At 47.4% G+C, this 14,234-nt stretch overlaps 1 protein-coding gene across 1 annotated transcript in view; it reads left to right on the top strand.

Moving 5' to 3' along the window:
* Positions 1-74: 74 nt before the first annotated feature.
* RAD51D (RAD51 paralog D) overlaps positions 75-14,234 on the top strand; it is a 16,833-nt gene continuing 2,673 nt past the window's right edge. The window contains 8 exon segments of the mRNA XM_077749834.1: positions 75-327; positions 659-720; positions 805-923; positions 8,312-8,405; positions 8,621-8,755; positions 9,270-9,365; positions 13,107-13,194; positions 13,320-13,390. Of these exon segments, the coding sequence (XP_077605960.1) occupies positions 246-327; positions 659-720; positions 805-923; positions 8,312-8,405; positions 8,621-8,755; positions 9,270-9,365; positions 13,107-13,194; positions 13,320-13,390 (747 nt within the window). The 5' untranslated portion in view covers positions 75-245.

The raw sequence follows: 14,234 nt of genomic DNA, 5'->3' as shown, positions 1-14,234 counted from the left end.
ACCGCCCTGTCGCCATGGGCCAGCAGGTGGCGCTGCAGGCCAGGTCCTGGCGCCTGGAAGGCGGAAGCGCGGCGTGGCGCGAGCTGCTGAGCTAAGGCGCGTGGACCCCGCGGGCGGCGGCCCCTCCGCGCTGCCACCTGTGCCCCCTCTGGAACGGGGTGCCGCCGGGCGAAGGGGAAGCGCCCCGCGGATGCCTGCGGGACGACCAGCCCCCCGAGCCCGGCGTTACCCGGACCCCAGGGAACATGGGCGTGCTTAGGGCTGGGCTGTGCCCGGGCCTCACCCAGGACACCGTCCAGCTTCTGAGGAGCCGCGGTATCAAGACAGGTGACCGCGTGCGCGCCACGCAGCTGGGCACAGCGCGGACTAGGCGTGCTCGGGAGGGGCCGCCCCCGCACCCCCCGTTCTCTGCCCCGCACCGCTCTGCAGAGGCTTGGGAAGCGGGAGTGGGGCCGGCAGAGCCCCCGGGGAGGGCAGGACCCCTACTGGGTGCCAGGCGCCTCGCCGGGTCCCGGGGCCCTGTGCTGTCACGTATGCCGCCTGAGACCGCCTGCCCTGAGGTAGAACCGTCACCCCGCTTTACAGAAGAGGAAAAGCCACTTGTGGGAAGCCCGGCGCCTCCCTTCCTGCCAATCAGCCACGTGTGCTTTGTTTTCAGTGGTGGACCTGGTTTCTGCAGACCTGGAGGAAGTAGCCCAGAAGTGTGGCTTGTCTTACAAGGTGAGCTAACCATCTCCACTCTCCAAACTTGGATGGCTNCCCATCTTGAGTACACCCCTCCCCCCGCCCCCGCCCTCTCCGTAGGCCCTGGTTGCCCTGAGAAGGGTGCTGCTGGCTCAGTTCTCAGCTTTCCCCTTCAATGGCGCGGATCTGTACGAGGAACTGAAGACCTCCACCTCCATCCTGTCCACTGGCATCGGAAGGTTTGTACTTGGGGAAGCAGGTGAGAGGCTGGAGGACAGGGCTGCCTCCACTGCGTCCTTTCACACCTGAATCTAGAGAGAGCAGGGTGTTTCAGGCAGTGATGAGGGCCACATGGGCAGATGGTCAGGACTTCTGAGTTCTCTTACCCTATGACAGGGTTTCTTGACTTCACACTTCTAACATTTTGGGATTTGTAATTAATTGCCGGGGTGGGAGGGCGGCAGGGAGATTGTCCTGTGCATTACGGGATTTTTTGACAGCAGCTCTGGCCACTATTCAATAGATAGTGGGGAGTTGTACCTCCCCATGTTGTGACAATCAAAAATGTCTCCAGCCATTGCCAGATGACCCCTGTAGGGGCACAATTGCTTCTGGCTGAGAACCACTATCCTATAACACAAGATGTCAGTATTTCATTATTGTTCAGCAACTCTTTTTTGGCCCCGCTTCCCATTTCACTTAAGGATAGGGCAAGGGGCACATGGGCGGCTCAGTCAGTTGGGCGTCTGACTTCAGGTCATGATCTCACTGTGAGTTCGAGCCCCACGTCAGGCTCTCTGCTGTCAGTGCAGAGCTTGCTTCTGACCCTCTATCCCCCCCCCGACCCCTCCCTCACTTGCACTCTGTCTCTCAAAATTAATAAAACAAAAACAAAAAGAATAGGGCAAGAGAACAGGGCGGGAATGATGCTCACTGGATGCCTCCCACATGCCAGCCACGGACATCAGGTTATCTCTTCAGTGAGCCTGTGAGTTAGTGATTATTAACCCAGCTTGAGTTTAGCTCTAGAGGATTGAGGGGCATAGAGTGGTGGGTACAGCCCTGAGATACTTGATCAGAGCTGGGTGTGTGCCCTGTACCCTGCAGCAAGAGGGGCCAAGAGAGCTTTTGTGAAGGAGTAGTTACATTCTGCTGCAAGGTTTTGGAGGGGGAAGAGTTGGAAGACCGCAACCAGTTACTGGCCAAGGGAGTCTGACAACTTTCCTGGCCTGTTCCTGCAGAATTTGATGAGAAACTCTGCCACCAGAAAGGTCTCTGGATTGGTTTGACCAATGCTGTTTCCCTAACACATTCTCTTGGCAAGGTTCATACAGCATGGTGCTCATTCCTCCCAGATGGGGGTCTGAGTCTCTTATCCAATTCTTATACTGGTGTGCCTACTAGGTGCCAGATACGTGTGGATGATAGGTATCCCAGTGTGGCACGGCTCCTGCACTTAATGGATGTGGGGTCTAGTGGGTAGATAGGAAAGCAGGTGCACAGAAGAGAGGTGTACGACTGTGTGGAAGCAGCGTAAGGAGGGAGTGATTAACCGGAAGCAGACCTGGCCTTTTGGCTTAGGGAGCTTATAAAAGCAACATGGGCAGAGAAAGTGTTTAGGGAGTAGTCAAATGATAAATGGTCAGGATTGTGCCTGCAGTGGGGCATTGAAAAGGAAATCAGAGTGCTTCTGGAAAGCTCTGTGGCTGAGGCAGGCCGTGGGCATTGAGGAACGGATGGGCTTACTCTCAGTGCCTGCCAAGAACCCGGCACCGTGTTTGCACTCCACAGTACATGATTTCCTTTGTTCTCCACGACCATCAATGGGTGCATCACAGTTAAACCCACCATCGGCTAGATGAGACCGGGACCCCGGTTAAGTGACGTGTGCAAGTTCACACAGCTAGTAAGTGGCAGACCAGGCCCCTGAGGCTGTACCTGTCACACTTCTGACTTGGACTTGGCTGCCCTGTTGACTCCCTCCAGGAGAGACACCGTGACATGAAAGTGAGCTGTGAGCACAGGGCAGAGGTGTGCAGGGTGGAGCGGACCAGGGAGGCTTGCAGGAGAGAGGCCAAGACCGAGATGGCGGCGGTGGGGTGCGTGAGTCCCATCGAGGGCAGGTGACAGCAGGAGACGCGTTGGAAAGACGTGCAGCGCAGCGGGCCTTGCTACCTGGTGGGGTGTAGCTGTGAGGAATGAGATGATGTGCTGGGTTGCTGCCCTCCTCACAGCGTTCTCTGGACGGTCACCAGATGTAACTTTTAAAAGGGAGGTGGGGAGTTCTGTTGTCACACTGGGAAAATGCTTCATTAACCCAAATTAAATGAGTTTCTTTGTTGTAGGCCATCTCACAGCCTGATGTGCAATGTGAGCCTTTACAAGGACGATAGAGCGTGAAGTAGACCTTGGAAGAAGCTGTATTGACTGGGGGAGATTAGTGGTTCCCTGAAGGCTGGTTTGGGTCTCGTTCATCTCTGTGTCTTCCTCTTCCTCGTGTTAGAGTTAGGCCTTCAGGAAATGTGAGGTATTTAGGCCATATTGGAATGAATGGCTGAGGAAAAAAAAAGACTAAAAGCCAATTCCAAGGGAAAGGTGGAGGCTAACTCTCAGAATCACTTGTTTTCAAAACAAATGTTAAGAGCGGGTGTGTTTCTGCTGCACAAGGCAGGCAGAGCAGGGTGTCTCTCTCCATGGTCATGTACCGAGTTAGAAGTGATTCGTAGGAGAGTCCTGTGGGCAGTGACATGAAAGGAGGCATGACATGAAAACACAGGAACACAGGTAAGAAGTCAGCTGAGAGGGGGACTTGGGAATTCCTTATGCGGCGTTGTCCTCATGGCCAAGAATGAGGTTGATTCTAGTCTGGAAAGTCGGTACCAGTGGTTTAGCCCAGGCTACACATTAGAATCAAATGGGAGGTTAAGAAAAATTCTGACTTAATTACTCTAGGTCAGTGAGTCTGAAACATGTCTGGGCTTTAGAATCACTTGGGGAATCTTTAAACATTCCAGAACCCATGCCTCCAGCAGACCAATTAAATCACATTCCCCGGGGGTGGGTAACAGGNTTTTTGAGAGGGGGGGGGAGAGAGAGAGTGAGAGCAAGCATGAGCGGGGGAGGGGTAGAGAGAGAGGGAGACACAGAATCTGAAGCAGGCTCCAGGCTGTCAGCACAGAGCCTGACGTGGGGCTCAAACTCACAAACTGCAAGATCATGACTGGAGCTGAAGTCAGATGCTCAACCGACTGAGCCACCCAGGTGCTCCAGGTAGTTTTTGAAGTTCCCAGGTGGCTCCAATGTGCGGACAAGTTTGGGAACTGCTGATGGAGGCCTCTTTTTCAAAACTCCTCTGGTGACTAGTCTAGCCTAGTGGTTTTCAGACATTGAGCACCCATCCAGATCACCTAGAGGCCTTGGTGAAACTCAGATACGCTCTCTGGAGTTTCTGATGCTGTGGATGTGGGGTGGGGCCTGAGAGTTTGCATTTCATACGAGTTCCCAGGTGATGCTCTTGCTGCTGGTCTGGGGACCACACCAGGAGAACTGCTACCATGATGGAGCTAGGGATTGTCTGGTCCCAGTGGGAAAGCCACAGGCCTCTTGAGTGATGACCAGAGCGTTTTGCCTGGCAGGGACCTGTGCTTATAATCATGGAGTCCTTGGAATTGAAATAGATGGGTTGTTTACTGAGGTGATGCTTGGTGTACATAGGAGGGTCAGGGGAGGGCTTCGAGAACCGTTTCAGAGTACTGGGGCCTGGGAAGAGGTTTGCAGGGCTGGAAAAGGGATGCATGAGGTCAGGACATGGAGCCATTAGTATGGGCTGTGGTGTAGGTAGAGAAGCTTCAGCCCACAGGTTGGGCAGGAAGTGGAGGGTGATTAGTGACTGACCTGTTTCATAGTGGTTCAAGGACAGGATGTGAATTGGGAACTGGCTTATTTTGAGTTTATCCCAAGGCTTCCTCAGCCAGGGTTTTGGCAATATAGGCACTAGATGGTACTGTTCTATCACTTGTTTCTCTGGGAACATTCATTGTGCATCTCCCGTGTTTCTGGCACTATGCCAATGTCAGAGCCCAGTCCTTGCCCCTGGGTGCTCTGTGCCAAATGGGGAAGACAGACAAAAACAAGCAAATAGAAAATAATTACGAACTCCTAGAACTAAGTGAATTCAGCAAGGCCGCAGGATACAAGATCAGCACATAAAAATCAATTGCATTGCTATATACTGAAAATGAACATGTGGAATTGGAAAATTAAAACGTAATACGATTTGCAATTGCCCCAAAGAAAATGAAATGCTTAGGTCTAAATCTAACAAAGCAGGTATGGGAGCTGTATGCTGATAATTCAGACTTGCTGATGAAAGAAATGAAAGATGACCCAAATAAATGAGAGACCCACTGGATTCGTGGACTGGCAGAGCAAAGATGGCAGTTCTCCACAATTGCCCTTGTAAACTTCATACAATTCCTACCAAAGTCTCAGCAGATTTTTTTTTTTTTTTGGTGGTAGAGATAAGGCTTATTCTGATAATTAAACGGAAAAGGTAATGATGTGGAATTGCTCAAACAATTTGAAAAAGGGTAAAGTTGGAGGAATCAGGGTGCCAAAGGCTAAGGCATCTCATAAGGCAATAATCAACATTGGCGTGAGAGACTCACGGATCAGTGGAGTGGCATGGAGAACCTAGCAATACACCCACAGTTATATCCAACTGATTGTTGACAAAGGTGCAAAAACACTTCAGTGGAGGAAGGATATAACCTTTCAACACTGGTGCTGGAACTATTGGGCATCGTGGGGTAATAAATAAGCCTAAACCTCTCATCTCACACAAAAACTGAAAATGGATCATGGGCTTAAATATACAACCATCAAGCTTTTATTTTTATTTATTTTTTCAAGATTTTATTTAAAGTAATCTCAAGACCCTACATGGGACTCAAACTCACAACCCTGAGATTGAGTCATATACTTCAACTGAGCCAGCCAGGTGCCCTAAAACTGTCAAGCTTTTATTTTTTTTTTAATTTTTTAATGTTTTGTTTATTTCCGAGAGAGAGACAGAGAGAGAGAGACAGTGTGAACAGGGGAGGGTCAGAGAGAGAGAGAGACACAGAATCCAAAACAGGCTCCACGCTCTGAGCTGGCTGTCAGCACAGAGCCCGATGTGGGGCTTGAACCCATGAACCGTGAGATCATGACCTGAGCTGAAGTCGAACACCTAACCGATTGAGCCACCCAGGTGCCCCTCAAGCTTTTAGAACAAAGCATAGAAAATCTTTGAGAACTAAGGCTAGGTAGCGGGTTCTTGGACATGACACCAAAAGTGTGATTAATTAAAAAAAGGTAAAAATTTTAATCAAAAAAATAAAAATGAAGATAAAAACTAATCAAAATTTAAAACTTCTGCCCTGCAAAAAGGACAAAAAGACAAGCTATAGAATGGGGAAAGTATTTGCAAGCCACCTACTCAACAAAGGACTTGCATCTGGAATTTATGAAGAAATCTTAAAACTCAATGGTAAGGTGCACCTAGGTGGCTCAGTCAGTTGAGCGTCTGTCTCTTGATTTTGGCTCGGGTCATGGTCTCACAGTTTGTGAGTTCAAGGCCCATGTCGACTTCCACTTCAGGGTCTGCACAGAGCCTGCTTGGGATTCTCTCTCCCTCTCTCTCTTTCTCTGCACCCCTCTCCCACGTGTACATGTGCATGCGCACAAGTTTCCTCTCTCCCAAAATAAATAAACTTAAAAAAAACCCTCAATGGTGAAACAATCCAATTAGCAAATGGGCAAAAGACATGAACAGATATTTCACCAAGGAGGACATACAGGTGGCAAATGAACACATGAAAAGATGTCAAACATCATTAGTTATTAAGGAAATACAAGTTAAAACCACATTGAGGGGCACCTGGGTAGTTCAGTCGGCTAAGGGTTCGGCCCTTGATTTTGGCTCAGGTCATGATCTCAGAGTTAATGAGTTCAAGCCCTGTGTTGGGCTCTGAACCAACAGTACAGAGCCTGCTTGAGATTCTGTCTCTTTCTGCCCCTCCCCCACTCACAGTCTCTCTCTCTCTCTCTCTCTCTCTCTCTCTCTCTCTCTCTCAAAAATAAACAAATAAACATTAAAAAAAAGACAACCAAACCAAACCATAATGAGATATTACTGCATACCTACCAGAATGACTACAATAAAAAGTAGTGATAGGGGCGCTTGGGTGGCTCAGTCAGTTAAGTGTCAGACTTCAGCTCAGTTCATGATCTTATGGTTTGTGGGTTTAAGCCCCACATCAGGCTCTGCTGACAGCTCATAGCCTACATCCTGATTTGGATCTGTGTCTCTTTCTCTGTCTCTACCCTGCTCATGTTCTGTCTCTCTCAAAAATAAACAAACATTCAAAAAGTACTGATAAATGCCAAATGCTGGTAAGGATGTGGGGAGACTAGATTACTCTAATACATTGTTAGTGGGATAGTAAAATGGCATAGCCACTCTGGAAAATAGTTTAGTGTTTTTTATAAAATTAACATATGTTTACACAGCAGTTGTATTCTTTTTTTAATATTTTGTTTTTAAGTAATCTCTGCACCCAACGTGGGGCTCACACTTAACAACTCCAACATCAAGAGTTGCATGCTGTACTGAGTCAGCTAGGCACCCCCTAGGAGTTATATTCTTACACATTTATTCCAGAGAAGTAAAAACAGGTTTTTTACACAAAACCCTGTATACAGATGCTCGTAGCAGTTTGATTCATAATGGCTCCATACTGGAAACAGCTAAAACAGACTTCAGTGGGTGAATGGTTAAACATCCTTACCATGAGCTACTTCTCAGCAATGAAAAGAAACAGCTATGGATGCAACAACTTGGATAGATCTCAAGGGAATGATGCTGAGCTAAAAAAAACCCCTCCACAATGGCTACATAGTGTGATTCTATGTACATAACATTCTTGAAACAACATAATAGAGATGGAGAACATACTAGGGGTTTCCAGGTAGGGGTGGCTTGGAGGGGTGTGGCTATAAAAGGGTGGCACGAGAGAGCCTTGTAGTGATGGAAATACTCTGTATCTTGATTGTGGTGGTTGCATGAACCTGCATGCGTGGTAAGATTGCATAGAACTGCATGTGCACACACGTAACCCTGGGGAAATCTGGATAAGCTCTGTGGATTGCACTAGGGTTGCCTCGTGATGTTGTGCTGTGGTACAGTCTATCTTACAGTGTAGGAGGCTACCGTTAGGGGCAGTGAGGGGAAGGGTACATGCAAGCCCTCTGTGCAACTTTTTCTGCAACTTCCTAATGAATCTATAATGACTTCAGAGTTTAAAGGAAACCCAGGAGGGATTGAGAGTCAGATCAGGAAGGAGGACCTTTTGATGGGGCAGCAGAGACTTCTGTGGGGAGTGATCTTTAGGTCGAGAGTGAATGGATGAAGAGGGACGCAAGCAGGATCTTGCAGCTGTACCCTCTTTCCCCAGAGATGTTCAGAAAGTCTGGGCAGAACCAGTGTTGGGAAGGAATGTCTTGCTTTTCTTCTTGGCTCCTACTCCCCTCTGTTCCCTCCAGTCCCCTGGGTTGATTCTCTTCCTTCTTCCTCTTCTTTCATCAGCCTGGACAAACTGCTTGATGCTGGTCTCTACACTGGAGAAGTGACTGAAATTGTAGGAGGCCCNGCGAGATCATGACCTAAGCAAAAGTCGGACGCTTAACCGACTAAGCCACCCAGGAGCCCCTCCCTGAGGGAGTTTCTGTCAATGTGCTTGTGAGTTAGAGCTCTGAAGAGAGAAGTTGTGTGATGAGGAGTAGGGCTTGAACTTGGCCCATTCGTGTTGCTGGGATTTGGACAGGATTTGGTAGGGAGTTCCCATTGTGAGCCCCCTTTGGGGGCTCGAGTTCTCCCAATGCCTTTTCTTTTCAGGTATGTCTTTGTGTGTCTGCAAATGTGGCCTACAGCTTGCAGCAGAACGTTGTCTACATTGATTCCAATGGAGGACTGACAGCCTCCCGCCTCCTCCAGCTGCTTCAGGCCAGAACCCCAGATGAGGAGGAGCAGGTAAGGGGCAGGAGGGTTGAGTTCCTTTGAGATTCTGACACAGGAATACCCCAGTCACCCCTTATGTTGCAAGAGTTATGACCATTTGGATTAATAGTCATTTCTGTCTAGTAATACCTCCTGTACTCTTCAAGTTTCCCCTGTTATGACATTGTCCCAGCTGGGATGCTACTTGAACTGATCTTCCAGGTAACCCAACTCCTTGCACATCCTAATTCATGGCTGGTAAACACCCATCATCTGTATTTCCTTCCCATCTCTTGCCCTTGGCAGACGTTCCTAATCAGACCTGCATGTTGTACTTCCCCACTGTGGTCTGACTTGGCTTTGTAGGTCAGCCCCCGGGCAACCACCAATGTGAAGAACTGGCCCAGTAGACAAAGCCCATTTGCCATCTTGGACCTGAGTCCTTATGTCTAGATGTGTCTGCTCAGACTTAAAATCCGTCTGCATCTTGCTTGATTCCCAGCTCCTTCTTATCCAAAGCCCCTCCTTCTCTTTCCCACTGCTTTAGGCAGGAGCTCTCCAGAGGATCCAGGTGGTTCGTGCGTTTGACATCTTCCAAATGTTGGACGTGCTGCAGGACCTCCGAGGTGCTGTGTCCCAGCAGGTGAGCCTTCTGTTCTGTCCCTTCCTGCTTCACCCTGCTTGCCAGGAGATCTGTATGTGGGCAGGTGTCCTATAACAGACTGTTTAGAAATGCAGATGTGCCATCTGGTGACTCCAGCTGTGCTTGCCACTTCCAGGATGGGATTCCTGAGTGCTTAATCCATTCCTGAGTGCCTCATTGTTTACATGCCCATCTTTCCTGCTAAACAGTAAGACCCTTGAGTGCAAGGATCATGTCACATTCATTCCTGCACTTGTTCCCCCACAGGATCAGCTAGGATTACTTTCAGCTCTAAGTGATAGCGTCTGCCTAACAGACACGTGAACCTCTCACATGAGTCTGGAGCTTGGCTGGTCCACAGTATCAGGGGGCTCTAGGTTGGTGTGTCTGATTCTCTTGCTCTTTCCCCTCATGATTGCAAAGTGGCTGCTATAGCTCTAAGCCTTATGTCTTCACACATCAACACCGGTGTTGAGGGCAGTAATAGATCGCCCCTTTTCTACACTTCTCCCCTTTATCAGGAAAGAGAAATCTCTCTCCAAAACCCACTAGTAGACTTTGCTTTACATCTAGTTGGCCAAAACAGAATTTTATGTGTATCTGAGACTAGGGATTGGGCCCACCTTCTGTGATATCAGCAGATTTCTGCCCAGTATCTGAAAACCCTCAGAATCCTGTTAACTAGGAAGAGGGGTTTAGAATGTCATTTGGGTTGGTACCACACTACACTTGCTAGGTGCTTAGGATTTGATGTACTGATATATAAGCTATTGGATTTAGAAAGACACCTTAGAATAGCTCAATTCATTTAAAAAAAAAAAAAAAAAAAAGAAAATCTCAATCTATGTTAAACTCTCTCCCCAAAGCATAACATATTCCTATGGGCATACCCAAGATTGCATGTAAAGTAAACCATTTTTACAAACTTAAGAATGTATAATAGTTGAACAGATACTTGCCATAGGAGCCATAGCTGATTATGACCCGAATGTGTGTTGATACATGAAGTCAAGTAGCCTTGATCTGATCCAACCCTCCATTTCTAGAGATGAGGAGAGTGAGGGCCAGACAAGTTTAGTAAGTTGTTCATAGTCACCACATAATTAGCATAGGACCTAAGCTAGTAACCCAGATCTTTCAACTCCCAGGTCAAATGACTATATTTTTTACTGGAAAACCATTGTGATATATATTCTATTGCATGTATATATAACAATAATATAATATATAATATATATAATAATATATAATATAATAATATATATAATAATATATTCTATTGCATAATAAATTACCATGAATTTAACGACTTAACACATGCTTACTACCTCACAATTTCTATGGGTCAGGAGTCTGGCACAGTTAGCTGGGGCCTCTGCTTAGGATCTCAGTAGTCTGTAATCAAGATGGCAGCTGGGGGCAGCTGTGTTCTTTTCTGGAGGCTCAACTGGGGGAGAATCCACTTATAAATTCACTCAGGTTGTTGTCAGAATTCATTTCCTAGTGGCTCTAGTTTCTTGCCATCAGTTGTCCACACTGCCCACTGTTCTCTGCCATGTGGCCCTTTCCATAGGCATCCACAGCATGACCACTTGCTTCATCAAGACAGGACAAGAATGAGAGTAAAATGCAACATGCAGTCTCATAACAATGTAATCTTGGGAGTGATGTCTCATTACCTTTGCCATATAACATAGCCTAAACCAGAGAGTGACATTCCAACACCTTTGACACTGCATTAGATAGAAGCAAGCTATAAGACTCACCCATAGTTGGGGGTGGGGATTATATGAGGGATTATACCCCTGGGGGTGGGGGTCAAAGGGGCTGCTTTAGGGTCTGTGTGCCACAGATGAGCTGATAACTCCATAGTTGCCAGCAGTGAAAGGCTGACTGTCCCCATTTTAGCCAGAGATTTCAACCTGCTCTCCCAGAGTGAGGAAGAATGAAGCTGATTTCAGCTTTAGCTTCTCTCTTTTCTGCCATCTTCTCTTAGACAAGCTGGTTGCCGAGAGTCAGAAACCGGAAGATGAAGGAAGATATGCAAAAGACAGGCCAGATAATGCTGAATATCCAAGATTGGGCTGGCATGAAGTGACAAAGAAAGCTGTCGAAACAGAATTGGCAAATGACTTGTATATAAGGAGTAAGGGAGGTTAGGTCCAAGATGCTAATGATTGTGTAAAGACAAAAGTTTATGGTTTTAACAGATGGCTGTCTATATAGTCTGTATTTAGAACTACTTTAGATGCAGAAAATGAGGCCTGAGTGGCATGATGACCTGGAAAGAGAAAGTGAGGTAAAGAGAAAGCTAACCCTTTTAGCACAGGAAGTTAGGAATTTGGGGAGTAGGCAGGAGAGGGAAAAAAGGGGCCTGGAAAGCTGGTGGAGGCCTGGCCATCAGGAGAAAGATGGCTACTAAGAAAATTTGGGACTGGAGCACCTAGCTGGCTTAATCAGTAGAGCATGTAACTCTTGATCTCAAGGTTGTGAGTTCGAGCCACACGTTGGGTGTAGAGATTACTTAAAAATAAAATCTTTTTTTTGTGTGTGTTTTTTTTTTTAAATTTATTTCTAGGAGAGAGAGAGAGAGACAGCGTGAGCAGGGGAGGGTCAGAGAGAGAGGGAGTCACAGACTGAAACAGGCTCCAGGCTCTGAGCTGGCAGTCAGCACAGAGCCCGACGTGGGGCTCGAACCCACGAACCACGAGATCATGACCTAAGCGAAAGTCGGACGCTTAACCGACTAAGCCACCCAGGCGCCCCTTAAAAATAAAATCTTAAGGCGTGCCTGGGTGGCTCAGTCGGTTAAGCATCTGACTTTTGGTTTTGGCTCAGGTCATGATCCCACAGTTCATGGGATTGAACCCTATATTAAGGTCTGCACTGACAATGCTGAGATGCTTGGGATTCTTTCCCTCCATTATCTCTGCCCCTCCCCTGCTCATGCATGCATACTCTCTCTCAAAATAAGTAAATAAACTTAAAAAATTAAATAAAATCTTAAGGGGTGCCTGGGTGGCTCAGTCGATTGAGTGTCCGTCTTGATTTCATCTCGGCTCGTGATCTCAGGGTTGTGGGATTGAGGCCCCAGTTGGGCTCCACATGAGCATGGAACCTGCTTAAGATTCTCTCTGGGCACCTGGATGGCTCAGTCAGTTAAGCACTCTACTCTTGATTTTGGCTCAGGTCATAATCTCACAGTTTGTGAGATCAAACCCTGTGTGTGGCTCTGCGCTGACAGCTGGGATCCTGCTTGGGATTCTGTCTGCCCCTCTGTCTCTGCTTCTCCCCTGTTTGCATGCTTTCTCTCAAAAGAAATAAACATTAAAAAAAAGAAAAATTCTCTCTCTTCCCTCCTCTGCCCCTCCCCCTCTGTACATGTGTGTACACTCTCTCTCTAAAAAATAAAATAAAATCTTAAAAAAAGAAGAAAGAAAATTCTTGGCTAGGGCCATAGAACTTGGAACAGGGATTTCTCAAATATAATTATTTTGGGGTGTCTGTGACATCCTGTGGTTTAAAACTTCTCTATTCACCCAAGCCTTCAGTAAAATCTCTTATACCTACGTAGGAGGTGGGGTAGAGGGAAAAGACCTTACTGAAAGTCTGTGATGCCTGCACAGCTATATTTGGGGATGGGGAACTTATTTCTTACCAGTTCCTGATAGAGGAGCAATCTCATCCTGTAATGGATGCCCCCTAGAGGCTAACTGGTTCATGGCACCCACTTCTCCTCAGGTGAGCAGTGCCTCGACTGTGAAGGTGGTGGTTGTGGACTCAGTCACTGCCGTGGTCTCCCCACTTCTGGGAGGTCAGCAGAGGGAAGGTAAGAGGTGTGGCAGAGCCCACAGTCCAGCCCTTGGTCCACCTTGCCTCCCAGCTCTGAAATCCAGTCTCCATCGAGCCTAGTTCCGGGTGCCCTGCTGCCCTCACCCTCTGCTTCTCTTCCAGGTTTGGCCTTGATGATGCAGCTGGCTCGAGAGCTGAAGACCCTGGCCCGGGATGTTGGCGTGGCGGTGGTGGTGAGGAACTGGGCTCGGCCAGCTTGCTGTTCTTGCCTCTGATCCCTGAGCTTTGCCAAGGGGGCACATGCATTCAATTTCTAGTTCCGGCTGTTTACTTCCTTTAATGCCGACTTTTTTTTTTTTTAAATAATTTTTTTAAATGTTTTATTTATTTCTGAGAGAGAGAGAGAGAGAGAGAGCGAGAGCAGGGGAGGGTCAGAGAGAGAGGGAGACACAGAATCCGAAGCAGGCCCCAGGCTCTGAGCAGTCAGCACAGAGCCTGACATGGGGCTCGAACCCATGAACCGTGAGATCACTACCTGAGCCGAAGTTGGACCCTTTACCCACTGAGCCACCCAGGTGCCCCAGTGGTGACTTCTGAAACCTGAAAGTGGCCCTTTAGGAAAGGGTCCTGGCCCAACTTCCCTGGATCATCTAGAGCACTGGATTGTGATGGGGTCGTACATAAATAGCCAAGGGGTCAAGGACAATCTTGTTTTTTTTTTTACTTTAAGACAGGTTTATTGAGGTATAATTCATACATAGTAACTTTCTCTTCATTTAAAGTTTGGCTAACAGATACTAATTCATCCAGTCTTGTTACTCTGGCACAATCAAGATCTAGACTATTTTGATCACCCCAGAAAGGGCCCCCAGCCCTAGACAACCACTAATCTGTTTTCTATCCCAATAGTTTTGCCTTTTAAGTCTGCATGCTTCTCATAGGGCAAAAAGTAGTTAAATATAGGAATCAAATTTGCAATAAATCTCCACATCCACAGAAAGCATATTAATATTTTTGTATATCTCCATAGGATCTTGTTTCTATACATATATATATATATACTTTTAACCAGCTTTC

Source organism: Crocuta crocuta, unplaced genomic scaffold, assembly GCF_008692635.1.
Source record: "Crocuta crocuta isolate KB4526 unplaced genomic scaffold, BGI_CrCroc_1.0 scaffold149, whole genome shotgun sequence".
NCBI classification, from domain to species: Eukaryota; Metazoa; Chordata; class Mammalia; order Carnivora; family Hyaenidae; genus Crocuta; species Crocuta crocuta.
This window is presented reverse-complemented; position numbering and strand designations above follow the sequence as displayed.